At 38.1% G+C, this 21,277-nt stretch overlaps 1 protein-coding gene across 3 annotated transcripts in view; it reads right to left on the reverse strand.

Annotated features, from left to right (window-relative positions):
- The window catches only part of LOC124615258 (serine protease svh-1-like), a 451,576-nt gene that overhangs the window by 89,784 nt on the left and 340,515 nt on the right, over positions 1-21,277 (reverse strand). For 2 of the 3 annotated variants that reach the window (XM_047143011.1, XM_047143016.1), the window contains one exon: positions 9,263-9,601. The exons of the other annotated variant lie outside the window; for it this stretch is intronic. In XM_047143011.1, the coding sequence (XP_046998967.1) occupies positions 9,263-9,601 (339 nt within the window). The remainder of the gene's footprint in view (positions 1-9,262; positions 9,602-21,277) is intronic. 3 annotated transcript variants of the gene reach the window in all.

The raw sequence follows: 21,277 nt of genomic DNA on the forward strand, positions 1-21,277 counted from the left end.
CGCGCAGCATCTCAGATGCAGAGAATCTTCCCCAGGAATCAGAACACCTCAAAACCATGTTCCAAAAAAATGGTTACTCGGAATGGCAGATTAGACGCGCTCTCTGTCCCACCAACATAGCACAACCTGTGGAGACGGATGAAGTCATGGAAGAAGAGGTAGCCACTGTCTTTATTCCATACAATGGCGCACTATCAGGGAAAATCATCCGTATATTAAAGAAACACCAAGTTAAAACCGTCTTTTGCCCACCCAATAAAAAACGGGCATTACTGGGAAGTGTGAAAGATGACCTCAGTTGGAGGAAGGCCAGCATATACCAAATTCCCTGTGAGTGTGGGAAGACTTATATCGGACAAACAGTGCGCACCAACGGAGATCGTTGCCGAGAACATCAAAGGCACACTCGACTGAAATATCCAAATAAGTCAGCGATAACAGAGCACTGTTTGTCCGAGAAACACGAGATGGATTATGAGTGTACCAAGATCCTGGCTCAGACCACTAAATACTGGGACAGCGTTACAAGGGAGGCTATTGAAATTTGCACCAGGGAAGATCTTACCAACCGAGATTGAGGGTACAATCTCAGCAAGGCTTGGGACCCGGCATTGAATGTAATTAAGAAGACTCTCAGCAAGAAGTATGAACTGGCAACCAGGGTGGACGTAGGAAGCACATCAATGATACGACAGATTCTGACACCCACGTCTTTGCGACCACCGGTGCGTGGGCGCGGACGGTGAAGAGAGCGGCCCACGGGGGAGGGGATTTAAATCGGCCGCCCGCCCTTAGGAGCTCAGTTCGTCAGCGCACCTGACGATGGCGACATGTCTGATCGCTGAAATATTGTGCCCGTTGGACACTATGAACCGGCAATTTACCCGTGGACTGTTCGAGTATTTACAAATGAATCATTGCCATCATCAAAATCACTGTCACTCTCTTTTTCACTTAGACATTTCGCTAAAGGCTTTACAATTTCTTCCTCAGAACTAGCCATTATGCACCTACTAACTTGAATATAATAACACAACTGCTACAACTCTACACTACGTTAAAACAGGCTTCCCTAGATGGCAATACTATGAAGCACTGATGTGTAGTACAGTCACATTTGAGACTAGAGCTTGTGAGAGCTATTAAAAATCATGTCAAATGAGGCTCAACTTCAGAGTGGAAAAAAAGTTCGCAATTTTGTGTGCCACTCACCCTTGGAGTGGAAAGGGTTAAACTTAAATATTTCTGAAAGCTATGAAATTTATACGTTGATTTTTCTTTCAGTGCATGGGTGTTGACCTACGGTACCAAAACTGCATTAGTCAACTTCATCCCACCTGGTGGTGAATTTGTCTGATTATCTGTTATGAAATAACTGTGAATCTTTTAGGACTCTTGGGTGACTTTCATTGTTCTGAAACTTTATCAGCAACTGAAAAATAAATTTCCATAATAATTAAACTGTAATACTATTTTCAGAATAACATACAAAGAGAGTTTAAGGACAAAAAAATCTGATCACAAATTTGCTTTATGAAACTCCAATGAAATACACACAAAAAACGTATTCACTGTACATTAAACCCTAACATTTCAGCTTCAGATCTAAAATTCTCCCCCTGGGTTTGGCAAATTCGTTAGAAGAAATGAAATCCATTTTTCAGTTTTCAGCCAGCTTCACCTGGCAGTCAACTTCAGCCCATTTTACAGTAACATATAGTAATAAACATCCAGCCTATATTTCTTTAGTTCACCCAGTTTAAATTTTTATATCTGGGGCATTTTCACAGTGGCAGCTCTTACGATCTCAACTGTAAGTTGCAACAAACAGAACTGCAATTAGTGTGAAAAATTTATAAGTTGACATACAGACACCTGCAACAATCACTTCTTCACTCTACAATAGACTGTTACAGATAGCTGTTGCTGCAGCCATGGTGTCACTTTGTTGCTGCATTCATTATGTCACATTCTTGTTGCATTCATGAATGTTTGTCTATGAGAGAACCACTCAGTCAACTTCACCAGAAGTTTCTCAGGTGATCAGGTTAACCCCAATTCCAACAAAAATTTGCAAAATTTTGTTTGTGTCTATAATCTGTTACTGCTGGAATTGCCACTGTGAAGGGTCAATGCACGAGTTATATAAGACAAAGACAAGAGTTGTTTTATGTCAGTGACACAAATAAATGTTTAAGCTTATTATAAACATTAAAAAAGCAGTTCTTGTATTCAGACAGGGGTTTGGAATACTATACATTTATCCACTTCAATGAATTAAGAATTTTCAAACAATACAGTAACTAAAATAAATGAATTTTCATCACAATATTTAGTTATTTAACATGAACTGTTTCCTGAACTTTTCAGTCAGTTTCACACCAGCAGTCAACTCCCCCCCATTGGATGGTACTGTAGTAGGGCTACATATGGAGGATATGAACAATGCCTACCCACTTTTGTCCTCTTGATGAAGAGTCACCATCCTTGACTTTGTATGTGATATCCAATAAGTGACAAAGTATATGATACAGGCCGAAGTCAAGCATTAGTAACTTTTCTCGTAGCCCCCATTTTCACACAGGCATAACAATCCATAACAAGTGTCCCAGGCTGTATCTCATTGGCCAGTGTTTAGTGTAATAGTGCTCTTTGTCTTTCTTCTGTGCATTCAGGCTTTGTATGTAAGCTAGCTTTGGTCCTGGTGATGAGGTGATTCACATAGTCATCCTGAATATCATTTAATTTAATTGGGAACAGCAGATCCATCCTCATCTCAGGCTTGTGACCATGGAGCAGAAACAGCCATTGAAGCACATAGTGCCCTGCTTTGCAGTGTAATATTCTATTGACACAACGGACAATATTGTATCCCAGTCTCTCTCTTCAACATCAAGGTACATCAAGGACATTTCTGTCAATGTCTTATTAAAGCATTCTAAGAGGCAATTTGCCTGAAGATTGTCACCCTATGGGTGATGTCACAACATGAAATTACCTCTGATACTAATATCGACTGGAAATCTATTCCATGCTCAGAGATTGTCTCATAGGGTGCTCCCTGCTTCAAAATGATGTCTGCAAACAAGGAACTTTGCAATTTCCAGAGCTTTGGCTGTTGTCCTAGCTTTGGTGAAAGCAGAACAAGTGAAATGGTCAATGAAGACTGTTATCCATCAATGATCACTTATCAACTTCAGAAACCTCCCCAGGAGGTCAATTACAGTTTGGTGGAATGGTGCTGTTGCAGGCAGGTTTGGTATCAGATGCTCCAGAGGTAACTGGAGCACATGCTTCTGCCAATGGCTGTCCTTATAGTAATTCACAGACAGATTGAAATATGCAATTGTCAAACCTTTTCATAAGAAAGGGAAGAAGAGTGACTGAAATAATTATGAACCAATCTCATTACTGAATTCATTTTCTAAAATATTCGAAAAAGTTATGTATTCAAGAGTAGTCTCACATTTAAGTAGAAATAATTTACTCAGCATGTCACAGATCGGATTCCGGGAGGATTACTCAACCGAGAATGCTATTTACCCATTTACCCATCAAATAGTACAAGCCCTAAATAAAAAATCATCACCAGTTGGTATTTTTTGTGATCTCTCCAAGGCATTTGACTGTGTGGATGATGTCTCACTCTTAGAAAAACTCAGGTTTTATGGAATTGAAGGCTATACATACAGCTGGTTTGAATCATACTTAATGAACAGATAGCAAAAAGTTGTGCTGAATAGCACAAATAGTGTTGGGAGGGTGGTAAATTCTAGTGAATGGGGAGTTATCACAAAGGGAGTCCCACAGTGTTCGATTTTAGATCCTCTGCTGTTCTTTATTCATGTGAATGACCTCGCACTTAATATTCAGCGAGTGGAATTAGAACTTTTTGCAGATGACATGAGTGTTATAATAAATCCCATTAAAAAAAAAAAAAAAAAAAAAAACTGTATCCAGTTCTGTACACCAATAGAGTCATATTGACAATTGGTGTAGCATATGAACAGGGCTCAGTTAACAGGGTAGATTTCTCCAAATTTTTGGGTGTTTGCATTGATGACAACTTGAACTGGAAGGAGCATATTACTGAGCTTCTCAAACAACTAAGTTCAGCTTCTTTCGCTCTTCGTATAATCGCTAGTCTTGGTAATAAACAGATCAGCCTCCAAACATACTTTGCGTATTTCCACTCAATAATGTCTTATGGAATAGTTTTCTGGGGTAACTCACCACTTATTCATAAAGTATTGATTGCACGAAAGAGAGCAGTGAGAATAATAATTGGTGTTCGCCCAAGGACATCATGTAGGCACCTTTTCAAGGAGTTAGGTACTCTAACCATCAGAGCACATATATTTGCTAATGAAATTCGTTCCAAATAATCCATCTCAATTCACGAAGAACAGTGATGTTCATATGTACAACACTAGAGGGAAAAATAACTTTCCTATCCGTTATTGAAGCTGCCAGTTACTCAAAAAGGAGTACATTATTGAGCAACAAAAATCTTTGATCATTTGCCCAACAACATAAAGTGTCTGGCAGGTAGCAGATCAAGTTTTAAATCTAGCTTAAAATCATTTCTTTTGGACAACTCCTTCTACTCCATGGACAAGTTTCTGTTTCAGAAATCCAGCTCCAGAAGTCCTGCTGACAAACTGCTGAGACACAAATTATTTCTGAAGATAAACTTAATGGACACATATCTACAGCTCCAATTAGATGTACACTCAGCAAGTTGTACCAGTTAATACACCATTTCAATCTCTACAAATGTCATTGGGCCTTTTGGTGCTCCAAATGGACTGCCTATTTTACAAAGATATCTTTAGCAACTGATTCAAATGGAGCAACAATATGCATTAACAATTCTGGTCACATCGTAGTACCAGAGGATACACTAAAAGAGCATTTAAAATACATCAAAATATTTTCTGCTACTATAAAAAGGGCTAAAATACAACCAGTAGAAACCAAGCATGGAATATCATGAGCATGTGCTCAGCAGTGCAGGATTAACTTCCACACATCACATAGAAGCCAGAAAAAAAACATACAGTAGCATCTGTCACTAGTACTGACAGGAAAGGTGTACAGACAATATTTGTGTTGCTATCTTTGTGGCATTCATGTTCCCCTGGTTGCCATGTGTTTTGCCTTGCAAGGTCATATGCAGTAAAAAAGGCTTTAGTTGTTGTCTGGTACAAGCTTTGTATTTACTTGCAAGGTGGTCTTACAGTTATAGCACTGAAAAACAGAGAAGCTAAGATCTAATTGCCCAGAACCTGAAAAAAAAAATTAATTTTAGTTCTACTAATGACAACATTTGCTGTTTGTGAAGTAGAGAAACACTAGAAATATATTTGCTTTGATGACAAAACATGAAATGACTGCATCCAAAGTCAGGAATGATGGAGAAGATGAAATTTGCCTATACACAGTGTTCAGAAATTGCTGTTACAAACTTCTAGAATTTCTAGAGGGTAGTGAATAGGTAATATTTTAAACTGAATTCATATCCAGAAATGTACCATTTCCATGATACAGTCATCTGAAAACATGTCTGTAATAAGATCACTTATACAAGTAACTGAATAAAATGCTCATTCACTTCATGGGTTCTCTTCAATGTACTCCAGTACAGCCCGTTCCAATTCAAGCGTGCAGTGTCACCTTGGCCCACCACAGTCATGCCTGCTGATGGTGAGTGTACCCTTTCTCAAAGTTGTTGCATAATTTTGGTGAAAAGGATATGCAATGGAGTCAGATTTTCTGGAGAATGATATTGATAAGAGTGACAAGCAGCTCTTCCATTACTGTAAGCTTCATCATTCTGAAGGATCATGTCAGTGTATTTTGCAAACATGCACTCAACCGTATTGCTCTGACACTCATAGACACATGAATGATGCTTGATCCAAGTCACAGAGGTAAGATAGGTATCAAATGACATCAGCCTATTCAACATAACATCCCCCCCCCCCCCCCCCAAAAAAAAAAATCACTACCCTGTTGTATATCTACAAAGAAAACATGTTTCCAAATGGATTTAGCATGGAAATGGTAAGTCTCTGGACATGGGTTCTTATTCAAAGTATTATTCCTGATGTGAAACAAGTGCTGTATCACTGTAAGAGGTACAGGGGCCAGCAAGTGTGCTGGGCTTACCCCAATTCACTATTACTAGTGCCATGTCATTGCAACATGCCTGCACTTAACATACAAAGGATTGCACCATAAGTTCAAAGAAGGGCAGCTAATTTTGTAATATCACGAAATAGGGGAGATAGTGCCATGAAATAGGGGAGATAGTGCCACAGACATGATACGTGAATTGGAGTGGCAGTCATTAAAACAAAGCCATTTTTTGCTGCGGCGGGATCTTCTCATGAAATTTCAATCACCAGTATTCTCCTCCAATTGCGAAAACATTCTGTTGGAACCCACCTACATAGGGAGAAATGACCATCACAATAAAATAAGACAAATCAGGACTCACACAGAAAAATTTAGGTGCTCATTTTTCATGTGTGCCATTCAAGAGTGGAATGGTACAGAGACAACTTGAAAGTGGTTCATTGAAACCCTCTGCCAGGAACTTTATTGTGTGTAGCAGAGTAATCATGTAGATTTAGAAGTAGATATGTCTAGAGTATTCTCTCTTAACACCCATGTACAGAAGTTAACACGATTCTCATAATCATTTACACGCAGCTCTTAATGGAGAGAGATGTGATAGCAATAGTATCTTTGTTAATTGGGAATGTATAGGACGCTTGCCTTGTACAATTGTGCAGGAGCTAACATGTGATCCAACTGCAACAGCAAGAACATTAATTTCCCCCCATCTGTCATCATTTGTTTGCATATATTACATTGTATAGGTGTTACTCTACCACTTTCACATAACAGGTTGAAGAGATTGATAAATAATTGTCAAGATGGTTGATCTCTACTGGGATATCTTGCACATACAATGTACAAAAATAAACTACATTCTTCCTACATTTTCCATACACCATGAGCATGTCATCTTTTTCTGCATTGGTAAATACCATCATCCATTCATGGCCTTCTGCTTGGACTGTCACGCACTAACTGACTAGTAATTCACAGTGAACTCATGGAACTCACAAGTACATTGTAAACAAACATAACAACATCGTACTCAGCAACTATGCAGCTTGAATCACACAAACAAATGTTGATGTCGAAACTTTTCAAAATACAAGATCTAATGAATGACTTGCACTAGAATCCTGCAACAAACACCACTGACATTCTAATTTGCCCTACTTTTTGTTGTTAATAGGCATTGTTCCATTTAAAAAAACAACAGGTCTGCACAAGACATTCACTTTTTAAGTATTATTATAATCTGTTGATTGGCTAACAATACAAGTCCCTGACTACCAACCAATTCTGTGAAAACTGCATATCAATAGCACTTTCCATTTCCACACCATTTGTGGCGCAAGTTGTAGCTGGTTCACCTTGTATAGACAGCTAACAGTGTCAATAACAGTGAAATAACTGAAGTTGTATTTATACTTGGTATAAAGTAGCGAATGAAAACAGCAGCCACATAATGTAAGAGGAAGACCAGTGGTTTTTCCAAAGTCTCAGCATTTCTATTAATTTAATAATTCCACAATTTATAAAAAGTAATTACCATAATTAATGGTGTAAGTGTATTGGCACTGTTTGTAGTTAGTTTCTACTATACATAACCAATGAAGCCTGCAATGGTTGCTTACTTCTGTTCACATATTACATGAGTGTTCCACATCCTTGAAGGATCTTCTTCATGATAGCATTTACAGAACACAAGGTGATAATGAACAGATGAATGAATATCTCCTGCTCTTTTTTGTGCACCAAGCATATATTGATATAGGAATCTTAGGAGACTGAATTTACCAACAGGAGCATTCTCCTGTGACCACCAATTCTTGAAACTTCCTGCCATAGTAGAACTATGTGCCAGAATGAGACTCAAATTTGGGACCTCTGCCTTTCCCAGACTGGTGTTCTACCGACTGAGCTACCTAAGCACAGCTTACAACCCAGGCTCACAGCTTTACTTCCACCAGTACCTCATCCTCCACCTTCCAAACTTCACTGGAGTTCTCCTGGAGAACTTGCAAGACTAGCACTCCTGGGGAAAGAATACTGCAAAGACATGTCTTACCCACAGCCTGGAGGATGTTTCCAGAATGAAATTTTCATTTTGCAGTGGAGTGTGCACTGATATGAAACTTCCTGGTAGATTAAAGCTATGTTTCAGACTGAGATGCAACCTCAGGATCTTTGCCTTCGACAGGCAAGTGTTCTACTCATTGATATATCCAGTCACACCTCACAACCCATCCCCAGAGGTTTACTTTCACCAGTACCTCATCTCCTACGCTTTAAAAATCACAGTTCTCATGCTGAACTTGCTAGACTAGCACTCCTGGAAGAGGAGAACTTCGGTGAAGGTTGGAAGGTAGGAGATGAGATAATGATGGAAGTAAAGCTGCGAGGACAGGTTGTGAGTCATGCTTGAGTAGCTCAGGATGTACAGCACTTGCCACAAAAGGCAAAGGGTAGTTCGAGTCTCGGTCCAGCACACAGTTTTAATCTGCCAGTAAGTTTCATATCAGTGCACACTTTTCTGCAGAGTGTAAATTTCACTCTGCATACTTATTCTTACTTGTAGAAGAAACTTCAACACAGATATAATCATAAAGACAAGATGATGAAACCTTGTAAAGTAATAACTAAATCATTATCTCAGTTGCACTGTTTATGTCTATAGACTAACAAACCTTTGTAATTTCACTCATGAACTCAGGATAGTTTATAAATCTCAGAAGAACAAATATTGTGTCACATGAAATATAAAAGCAAACTTAGCTCTTTTTGATGCTTGAAAACGTTTGTGACAACTTCTTATAACAGCAATAGTGAAACAACGCAGATTATTCTTATGGAGATATATTATCAGTCTCTTCATATTTAAGATAAAGAAAAAAATGAACAAGAATGAACTTGTGGAACCAATCATACCATAATACTTTCATATTACATAAACATTGTTGTCCCCCTTCTGATTCTTTTTTCCTAGTATATCATTTTGAGGTACGTGACAAAAAATGTGACTATTAAAATGCTAAGCAGCTAATATAAATAACCACGCAGAATTAATAATGTCACTAGCATTAAATAAATATAATACAAGATTGACATTACTTTTTTTCATCCACCATATACTCACCACACTATACTGATCATCAAAAGGGTGACAGAAAACTCCAGCATCTTCATCATGTCTACAGTTGCTGTTTCCCCAAGAAAAATGAAAGCACTCATTGATTGACTTTTCTTTTCCCGTGCAATGAAGCTGATCAAGCCAGATTTGTCCTTGACCTGGACCATAAGCTGCATTCTTCTTTGGTTCAGCTACTCCATTAAACCCTAACATGCGGCACATCACTTCAGCTTCGTTTTCCCCAAAGTCATCATCACACACTGTCCCCCACAAACCATGGTATCGCACTTCTATACGACCTTCTCTTGAGCTGTTACCACCTGAAAGCCGTATTTCAATAGGTACCTAATGTTTGGAAAAGAGAAACGAAATGCAGGCATTAATTACCAGTTGCAATACACACAGCAAAAAAAGTTTTGCATCACCTCAGTTCCAAGAGTTCCGGAACCTATACAGAAAATTGGAATAGAGATCAACATAAACATCATTCCCACCCTTTTTATTGCTCATGAAAACCACACATTGCATGTTGTACTACCATACAGCAAGACCTTCGGAGGTGGTGGTCCAGCTGGCTGTAAACACCAGTACCTCTAATACCCAGTAACACGTCCTCTTGCATTGATGCGTACCTGTATTGATTGTGGCATACTATTCACAAGTTCATCTGTGGGTCCAGACTGTCCCATTCCTCTATGGTGATTTGGTACAGATGCCTCAGATAGGTTAGTGGGTCATGTCATTCATGACATCATCCACAAACAGCCCTTTTCAATCCATCCCAGGCATGTGCGATAGGGTTCATGTCTGGAGAACATACTGGCCACTCTAGTTGAGCGATTTCATTATCCTGAAGGAAGTCATTCACAAGATGTGCATGATGTGGGTGGGAATAGTCGACCATGAAGACGAATGCTTCGCCAATATGCTGTCAATATGGTTGCACTATCAGTCGGAGGATGGCATTCATGTATCATACAGCCATTACCATCAGTGGCGTACGTCGGCCCCACATAATCCAACCCCAGAACAGCACTGAACCTCCACTTAGCTGCACTCACTGGGCAGTGTGTCTAAGGTGTTCAGCCTGACCAAGTTGCGTCTAAACACATCTCCGACCATTGTCTGGTTGAAGGCGTATGCGACACTCATCGGTGAAGAGAATGTTATGCCAATCCTGAGTGGTCCATTTGGTATGTTGTTGGGGCCCATCTATACCTCGCTGCATGGTGTTGTGATTGGAAAGATGGACCTTGCCATGGTCATCTGGAATGAAGTTGCGCATCATGCAGCCTATTGTGCACAGTTTGAGTCAAAACAAAACGTCCTGTGGCTGCACGAAAAGCATTATTCAACATGGTGGCATTTCTGTCAGGATTTGTCCAAGCCATAATCGTAGGTAGCGGTCATCCACTGCAGTAGTAGCCCTTGGGCAGCCTGAGCGAGGCATGTCATTGACAGTTCCTGTCTCTCTGTATCTCCTCCATGTCTGAACAACATCACTTTGGTTCACTCCGAGACACCTGGACACTTCCCTTATTGAGAGCCCTTCCTGGCACAAAGTAACAATACGGATGTGATTGAGCCATGGTATTGACCGTCTAGGCATTGTTGAACTACAGGCAACACGAGCCGTGTACCTCCTTTTTGGTGGAATAGCTGGAACTGATTGGCTGTTGGACCCCCTCTGTCTAATACGTGCTGCTCATGCATGGTCGTTTACATCTTTGGGAGGGTTTAGTGACATCTCTGAACAGTCAAAAGGACTGTGTCTGTGATACAATATCCACAGTCAACGTCTATCTTCAGGAGTTCTGAGAACCGGGATGATGCAAAACTTTTTTTGATGTGTGTACAATAGATATGCTTATAACGATAAAAACAATAATGAAGAATGAGGATTATCTGAGGATGTGTACATTCAAGGACTGAACACAAATGAAAAGTGTGACATCAAATAAAGATAAAATAATCAAAATATCATACATAAGAAACATTAGGTAACAGTCTTGATCAGAAGTGCACAGTTAATGAATGCATTAAGTTGCAAGAACTATGTTATGATATGAAGGAGCTAATTACACAGACCATGTCTGTCCCGAGACGCTGATGCATTAAATGTGAAACTATGTCCTTAAGTTATGAAGACAGAACTCAAACAGGACATTAACTCTATGTTTGCGGATGTGGAATAGACTGTTTGGAACTACAGTGATCGGAACTACAGTGATCATTGACTGTGCACCATTCTGAGATAATGTCAGATTTTACCAAAACTGTGCAAAAATTAGTGTCAGTAAAGTTTAGACAGAAGTAAGATAATGGAAAGTGAGTGTGAGAATTCAGTGAGATACTCTAAAATAAATGTACACACTGTTCACAAATTAGGCCTTAGATCATTCCAACAGGCAGACTACTATCTACAAGGCAGTGTGAGGAAAGATCTATGATCATGGGACATGTAATTAGCATGACACCGATTCCTCCCACCATTATTGCCAATAGATGAATCCTGATGGTGCTGCTACCTCCTTATTCAAGCTGCTCCTCATTTGACCTTATGAAGATGAGTGGACCCTGTTCCAGACCCCCCCCCCCCCTCCCCCCTACCTCATAAAAAAATCTGATGAGGCAGTGGGAATCAAATTCAAATGGAAGGAAACAATGATAACCATTCGACTACAGAGGCAGTAGTGAGATAACTGTGGGAATCTTTGCTAAAAGTTATTCAACATTTGTGCATACTTGCAAATAATATCAAATAATTATACAAAGCTGTTTCTATAGACTGAATATTTGTCCAAGCATTTGTTTTCTCAGCACACAAAAACACTTTTCAGTATTAAGAAAGTCCATACTGTTACATAGTTACAGCATGGCAGCTTACTAAATTTCCTTAAAAACTCTCATCACCTAACCGAATCATTATGTTCAATGGCTTTACAGGTCTTACAAGACTAATAGATGAAAACTCCAGAATGGTCACAACACATGAGTCTATATTTTCTGTTTCATTGTGTGATTTATTTCCATTTCCTTTTTTAGCAGTGCTGTAATGTTTCTTCTTTACCATATAACAGTAAAGGTATAACAGTTAGTGCTCTCTTAAAAGTTTTGCATCTTAAGTCACTTCTGTATTTATCACAAGTATTTCTATATGAATCCAAATTTTACAATACTCTTCACAGTAAGCATTAATATATTTATTACATTAGCTGATTAATTTCACAGTTCCTCAGACATACCACAAACCATTTGTACAACACACTGAATTGAATAAGTCTGCTAACAGACTTTTAACATAATCACTATTGGTACTGTTATCATCATCATCATTATTATTATTATTATTATTATTATTACCAGGATATTTTAACAAAAAAACAGAGAATGTTTATAGGCTGTGAACTACCTATTTATAACAGTGATTATTCACTGGTGATGAAATAGGGTTCCACTAATAATCTTGGCTTAAAGAAGAGTGTAATATATTTCTTTGTTGAGCAATTGTGAATAAGTGACAGTGATTGGTCAAATATTTACCAATCATAATCGCCAAACAGCCTTGTGTTTTGAAGATTATTTCATTTAGATAGCCAGTTCTGGCATCTCAATAATGCCATCTTCAGGCTCCTGCATATTAAAAATGAGTATATACTTAATGTATATCACAGTACACTACAGCTGACTTTGCAGAAAATGAAGTGTAATAATAAAAGACCTTAAACCCACAAAATACAATTTGCAGTGTTAAGAAAAGTACTTGTGCACATGCAGCATAACAAAAAAGAATACATCCACAAAATAGTTAGCACCAAACTATTTTGATGTCACAGAGTTATAACAGATCACACCATTTTTTAATATAAAAAGCCTAATTTTTATGGACGAGAGGCACACTATTTTTTAGGGAAACCTGTCCTCATTCAAAGCAAAACATTGCAATGCAACCTACAAAGTACACAATAGTGGATGTATCTATCACCTAAGTATTATCACTACTGATGATATATTATAATTAGTTGTCACAAGATCAAAAACTCAAGCAGAGCAAAACCCAATGGCCAAAAATATGTTAAGTGAACAACAGTATGACAAGAACATGTGATGAATACTCATAAGATATCCAGAGGGCATATGTTACATAATAAATCAACAAATGAAAAGGCATGACTTGGTGTCACTTATGTATTCGAATTAATAAGTGGGCAAATACCAGAGTGGAAAAATCAAGAACCTCAAATCCAAACTAATTAAGAGGAGTTCTTCCAAATCTCAGATGACAATGTAATTGCTGTTTCCCTAGGAATATAAAGTATCATACTATCATTCTATCTATAAAATGATGAACCCACCCAATTACGGACTGGCACATAGCAAGCTGTGTCGCAACAGCTAGTGTGAAGATGGAACAAGCTAAAAGTAAAGTAAGGGTGCAAAGATCAACAAGACACCAGAGTATAAGCCCACTAATTAAGGAACATATTGGCACAAAAAAGGCAACAGTTGGGAGTGAAAAAGGAGTTGTTAAATTAAAGACTCAACTGCAACTGCTGAGAGCCCCATTAGGCACAAAAATTAAAATTAAGATGACATTGCAATTTCATATTAGCTCTAACAGTTTTTCATGACTTCATTGCAATAAGCATAATAAATGTTTACTGAAAGAATGAAAAGAACATGTTCACCAAATTTAAGTAGCCCATTTAATAAGTATTCACTGAACATTGACTCATCTATGAGCATTAACTGAGATATGAAGCTATCAGCATGTAGTGGTGAAGCTGGCAGAATTCTAGGGCAGCATAAAAAGGAGATGATTGAAAAGAGAGTATCACTTAAAATAATCAAGAGGGATAGAGACCTTTGTGGAATTAAATGTGGATTCCAGCAACCAATTTGCTTTGATCTCTGCAGAGAGCATATTGATTTGATGTCCCCATATCACAGCACACAGCCTACAAAAGTTCTCTGTAGCTATTTTTTAAATTTATTTAATCAAAAAAAATAATAATAATAATAACATAAATAATAATATTCCAGTTCAACTTGGTTGAAAGTATCATGTGCCAAGAAGAGAGAACTCTACTCAAAGACTAAAGCAAAAATAATCTAGAAAATATTAGACATGGTCCTCAGTGAGGTGATATATTATACGCGATGTGACTCATGATATAATGCAGAAGCAACCATGAATTGGTGGGGTACATAGAAAAAGAGTTATAACAACTTAACTGGTTCACACAGGGACAACGGGATACAACACCAACACATATTTCTATCATGTCATCCAGCACAACAGGGATGCCGGATGCTCTATCATACGATACAAATTTTGAGTCATCAGGAGTGCCTCAAAAAAATTGTTTTATGTAAATGAAGCAAAGTTATGCCCATCTCTCTACATAGTTTCTCAATAAAGCTCTTTCTTCAATTAAAAAACTATGGTTTTTATATTTGCACGAGTTCTCTGTTATGCAGGCTTTCTTATTTGATTTTACGGAAACTAGCTGGTAAATAAATTGATTTTTTCACATCTTTTAGTCCCACACCATAGTTGGATAATGAACTGGCTTTCTTTTCACTATTGCCCATAGTTATTGTTATACTTCAGTATGAAGTCCTCTAAAGAGTGTATTTTGAGAAGTTTTCTGTGAAGAATATTGCCACTGTCTAGTTTGCATGGTGGGTTTAAGGTGATACACTGCGCACATGAAATATAGCTAATATATTGAAATTGTTCCTAAAATTAAAAGGAGAGCAATACCTCTTTCATTTCTCAAGAAAATATACAAGGCATGTTGGACGTTATTCAAGAGGAGTTGGCAGCTAAGCACCGCACGTGAGGCTACCCCCTATTATGTGGGGCTGCCTCATGTTTCTCTTTTTTGTACGTTTGTGGATACAAGTCAAAGTTGGTTATAAAAAAATTACTGAAATGAAAAGAATAGAAAAAGAGATACGAGGGTTATTCCAAAAGTAAGGTCCGATCGGTCGCGAAATGGAAACGACTATGAAAATCCGATAAAGCTTTGCACAGATGTGTTGGGTAGTGTCTCTAGTATAACCCCAGTTAGCATCACGTCGCTCTTCTCATTTCTGAGCTCGCAGTGAGTGCGTAAAGATGTCTAGAAAATAGTGTCTGCCGCCAAGTACGAGGGCCTGGTGAGAAATTTCGCCTGAAGCTATGCAGCCAACATTACATAACTGTCGTGCTGTTTCGTCATCACGACAATTCTCAGCCGCATTCTGCAGGGGCAATGAAGATGCTCCTGCATCGTTTTCAAATGGAAATGTGAGATTACCCACAATACAGTCCGCAATTGTCTCCCCCTGAGTTTCATCTCTGGTCACATGAACCGCTGTCTTTGAAGACAACATTTTGACACAGACAACGAGGTGTAGGCCAGCGTGGAGAATTGGCGGAAAGCACTGGCGGCTGCCTTCTATGATGAGGCTATTGAAAAGTTGGTACAACGCTATGACAAAAGTCTAAGTCAGAACGGCGACTACGTAGAGAAGTAGCTGAAAGGTGTAGCTAATTGTTACAAGTAAAACATTTCTGATGTTCACTGTGGTTTCAATTTGGCAATCAATCGGACCTTACTTTTGGAATAACCCTCGTATAACAATTTAACTGGTTCACACAGGGACAACAGGATACAACACCAACACGTATTTCTATCATGTCACCCAGCACAACAGGGATGCCGGATGCTCTATCATACGATACAAATTTTGAGTCATCAGGAGTGCCTCAAAAAAATTGTTTTATGTAAATGAAGCAAAGTTATACCCATCTCTCTACAAAGTTTCTCAGTAAAGCTTTTTCTTCAATTAAAAAACTATGGTTTTTTTATTTGCATGTGTTCTCTGTTATGCAGGCTTTCTTATTTGATTTTACAGAAACTAGCTGGTAAATAAATTGATTTTTTCACATCTTTTAGTCCCACATCATAGTTTGATAATGAACTGGCTTTCTTTTCACTATTGCCCATAGTTATTGTTATACTTCAGTATTAAGTCCTCTAAAGAGTGTATTTTGAGAAGTTTTCTGTGAAGAATATTGTCACTGCCTAGTTTGCATGGTGGGTTTAAGGTGATACACTGTGCACATGAAATATAGCTAATATATTGAAATTGTTCCTAAAATTAAAAGGAGAGCAATACCTCTTTCATTTCTCAAGAAAATATACAAGGCATGTTGGACGTTATTCAAGAGGAGTTGGCAGCTAAGCACCGCACGTGAGGCTATTGCCACCTATTATGTGGAGCTGCCTCATGTTTCTCTATTTTGTATGCTTGTGGATACAAGTCAAAGTTGGTTATAAAAAAATTACTGAAATGAAAAGACAACCAGCATTCATCAGCTGCTGATGCGGACTGGATGTTTTTTCAGTTGTTACTCCCTTCGTTGATTTCAGGAAAGTTTGTAACAGTCATAAAAGAGATCAGAAAGATGAATTTACGTTGCTTCTGGATGAACAACTGGACAAAGCCAAGAAGGACACATTACGATTTTATTTAACAACATGAGAGTCTTCCATTTCTTCCAACACACTGCCTACCCCTATGCACAGCTCACCACCCACGACAGGCTCACTTCTAACCCAGCGTTTCTTCAGAATACTCCTAAAGCTAGATCATATACTACTTTGCAAAACTGAACAGTTGCAGAAGTACTATCTTAACTTTATTAATTTGTAACAGTCTGACTATTCATACATGAAAAAAAATCCATGAGAACTCCAGATATGGGGAGGAAGATGGTGTCATAAGAAGCTTCTGATAAATGAATGGGGTGGGGGGGGGGGGGGCATACTACAATAATGACTTTTCTTTCTTCTCAGCTCAGGTATACTAGCAATAAACAGTAGTTGAACCACAGTTTTTAAACAGTGATAATTTATATGGAAATATTAAGTACTTTAAAATGTGTGATTTATAAAACTCAACAAAATTAAATTTCTATACCATGTTAAAATATGGGATTTCCTGAGATTTTATGAAAGCACTAAAATTCCTCAAGACTTTCCTGATTTTTTCAGGTAAAATGTAATTCCCTGAGAATTCTAGGTCCTCCAGAATAATCACCACACTGTGTAATTATTATTTAAGTTTGTACCAAAATAAATAAGGTTACATACGGGATGGTCTTACAAATAATAAACTTTTTTAACATTATTTAGAAACTTTAATCAATGTACCTTACTGTAATGAGCAGTTTATAAGCAGGAGAAATAGGTAGTTAAAAATTTGTGTCCTGTTTTGTCAGAGGAGCTAATATTAGTTGAGTAAAATGTGGAAAATGACTGGACTTTCTACAGAATTCATGTAATTTGTGTTTGTGCTGGGAGACCTCATGAGAAACACAGCCAAACTATCAACAATGTAGGAAAAGATGGATTGTTACTTACCATAAAGATGACTCATTAAGTTGCAGACCAGTACAATTAAAAGATGCTTACACGTAAGCTTACAGCCACAGCCTTCACCAGAACAAGAAAGAGAAACACACACCATTCATTCACACAAGGAAGCATACCTCACCTCACAAAAACATGACTGCCAACTCCAGTAGCTCAGACCAGAATTCTGATCCGAGCCACTGGAGTTGGTGGTCAAGCATGCTTGAGGTTTGCTTGCTTGGTGAATGAATGGTGTGTGCTTCTCTTGCTCTTTCTCATTATGACAAACACTGTGGCTGAAAGCTTATGTGTAAGTGTCTTTTCATAATACCTGTCTGCAACTTAACATGTCATTTTTACAGAAATCTATCTTTTCCTACATTGTTGATATTCCAACCAGGAGTTTCCATTGTTTGATAAAGCTGATATGTTTGATATTTATGGCAATATAAGGGACATTCAGAGCATCCTTTTCTTTTTCAGATTTTTGTACTTTAAATGATGATAAACTGCTATAAAGTCTTCTTTAGAAGAGCTCATGATTGCCACTGAAACTGGAACAGAAAAGTGATTTGTGTTGTCTTGTTACTTGTCATATCATGAGATGCACTGTGTACCATACTACATACTGTTTTGTTCCAGTGGGAACATGAGTATTACACTGTTAAGCATCATGTCATGTGATCTATGTTGCAATGTGTCAAATCATTTATCATTTTACCTCAGTGAGAACCCCACCTTAAAAAAAGGAAAAACTGTATCATAAATGAAATTTAGCATAGTACTGTCATGCAGATAATAATAGTATCAGTACCTTCAGCATGAAATTCAGTGAAATTTTTTTAAGAAATTAACATGATGAAATAGGCCAGTGCTTACCTATAGGAAGTGGAGTCACAAATACTACTGACAGACACGTTTTAAAGTAGTAGGGTTTCATTCAAAAGCTAGGTAAAATTTCTCTACTCTTAATTTTGAATATTGGTAGTTATGGTACCTAGGGTAAGTATTGGTCAGCTATTCTAGCTGTAAAGAATTTTTCTTGATATAAGTTAGTTTACAGAAAAATGAAAGACTGATTTTGTATCCTAGTTTGGGTATCAGTCAAGTAACAAAGCATTTACAAAAACTACAACAAAGAGATTAACTATGTGCCTACATTATATCTAACAGTTTCTTAAAAGATTTTTGAAAAATTGGACTATAACAGAAAACAGGCCCTTTTTCTAACACTAACTTGTAAATAATCTCTTAGTTCTAACAGAAGACAATTTTTTCACCTACCTGTTTAATACCACTATTATGTATTATCCGTTTGTAATTTAGGACCCATTGTTGTTGTGGTCTTCAGTCAAGAGACTGGTATGATGCAGTTCTCCATGCTACTCTATCCTGTGCAAGCTTTTTATTTCCCCAGTACCTACTGCAACCTACATCCTTCCGAATCTGCTTATGTATTCATCTCTTGGTCTCCATCTATGATTTTTACCCTCCACACTGCCCTCCAATACCAAACTGGTGATCCCTTGATGCCTCAGAACATGTCCTACCAACTGATCCCTTCTTTTAGTCAAGTTGTGTCACAAATTCCTCTTTGCCCCAATTCTGTTCAATACCTCATCATTAGTTGTGTGATCTACCCATCTAATCTTCAGCATTCTTCTGTAGCACCACATTTCGAAAGCTTCGATTCTCTTCTTGTCCAAACTAGTTATCATCCATGTTTCACTTTCATACATGGCTACACTCCATACAAATACTTTGAGAAAAGACTTCCTGGCACTTAAATCTATACTCAATGTTAACAAATTGCTCTTCTTCAGAAACACTTTCCTTACCATTGCAGTCTACATTTTACATACTCACTACTTCAACCATCATCAGTTATTTTGCTCTCCAAATAGCAAAACTCATTTACTACTTTAAGTGGCTCATTACCTAATCTCATTCCCTAAGCATCACCTGATTTAGTTTGACTGTATTCCATTATCCTCGTTTTGCTTTTATTGATGTTCATCTCATGTCCTCCTTTCAAGACACTATCCACTCCGTTCAAGTGCTCTTCCAGGTCCTTTGCTGTCTCTGATAGAATTACAATGTCATTGGCGAACCTCAAAGTTTTTATTTCTTCTCCATGGATTTTAATACCTACTCATTTTATCTTTTGTGTCCCTTACTGCTTGCTCAATATACAGATTGAATAACATCAGGGATAGGCTACAGCCCTGACTCAGTCCCTTCCCAACCACTGCTTCCCTTTCATGCCCCTTGACTCTTATAACTGCCATCTGGTTTCTGTACAAATTGTAAATAGCCTTTCGTTCCCTGTATTTTACCCCTGTCACCTTCAGAATTTGAAAGAGAGTATTCCAGTCAACATTGTCAAAAGCTTTCTCTAAGTCTACAAATGCTAGAAACGTAGGTTTTCCTTTTCTTAATCTTTCTTCTAAGATAAGTCGTAAGGTTAGTATTGCCTCACATGTTCCAACATTTCTACGGAATCCAAACTGATCTTCCCCGAGGTCCGCTTCTACCAGTGTTTCCATTCGTCTGTAAAGAATTCGCGTTAGTATTTTGCAGCTGTGACTTATTAAACTGATAGTTCGGTAATTTTCACATCTGTCAACACCTGCTTTCTTTGTGATTGGAATTATTATATTCTTCTTGAAGTCTGAGGGTATTTCGCCTGTCTCATACATCTTGCTCACCAGATGGTAGAGTTTTGTCATGACTGGCTCTCCCAAGGCCATCAGTAGTTCTAATGGAATGTTGTCTACTCCCGGGGCCTTGTTTCGACTCAGGTCTTTCAGTGCTCTGTCAAACTCTTCACGCAGTATCTTATCTCCCATTTTGTCTTCATCTACATCCTCTTCCATTTCCATAATATTGTCCTCAAGCACATCGCCCTTGTATAAACCCTCTATATACTCCTTCTACCTTTCTGCCTTCCCTTCTTTGCTTAGAACTGGGTTGCCATCTGAGTTCTTGATATTCATACAAGTGGTTCTCTTCTCTCCAAAGGTCTCTTTAATTTTCCTGTAGGCAGTATCTATCTTACCCCTAGTGAGACAAGCCTCTACGTCCTTACATTTGTCCTCTAGCCATCCCTGCTTAGCCATTTTGCACTTCCTGTTGATCTCATTTTTGAGACGTTTGTATTCCTTTTTGCCTGCTTCATTTACTGCATTTTTATATTTTCTCCTTTCATCAATTAAATTGAATATTTCTTCTGTTACCCAAGGATTTCTACTAGCCCTCGTCTTTTTACCGACTTGATCCTCTGCTGCCTTCGCTACTTCATCCCTCAAAGCTACCCATTCTTCTTCTACTGTATTTCTTTCCCCCATTCCTGCCAATTGTTCCCTAATGCTCTTCCCAAAACTCTCTACAACCTCTGGTTTTGTCAGTTTATCCAGGTCCCATCTCCTTAAATTCCCACCTTTCTGCAGTTTCTTCAGTTTTAATCTACAGTTCATAACCAATAGATTGTGGTCAGAGACCACATCTGCCCCTGGAAATGTCTTGCAATTTAAAACCTGTCTCCTAAAGCTCTCTCTTACCATTATATAATCTATCTGAAACCTTCCATTATCTCCAGGCCTGTTCCATGTAT

The sequence above is a fragment of the Schistocerca americana genome, chromosome 1 (genome assembly GCF_021461395.2).
Source record: "Schistocerca americana isolate TAMUIC-IGC-003095 chromosome 1, iqSchAmer2.1, whole genome shotgun sequence".
Classification (NCBI taxonomy): domain Eukaryota; kingdom Metazoa; phylum Arthropoda; class Insecta; order Orthoptera; family Acrididae; genus Schistocerca; species Schistocerca americana.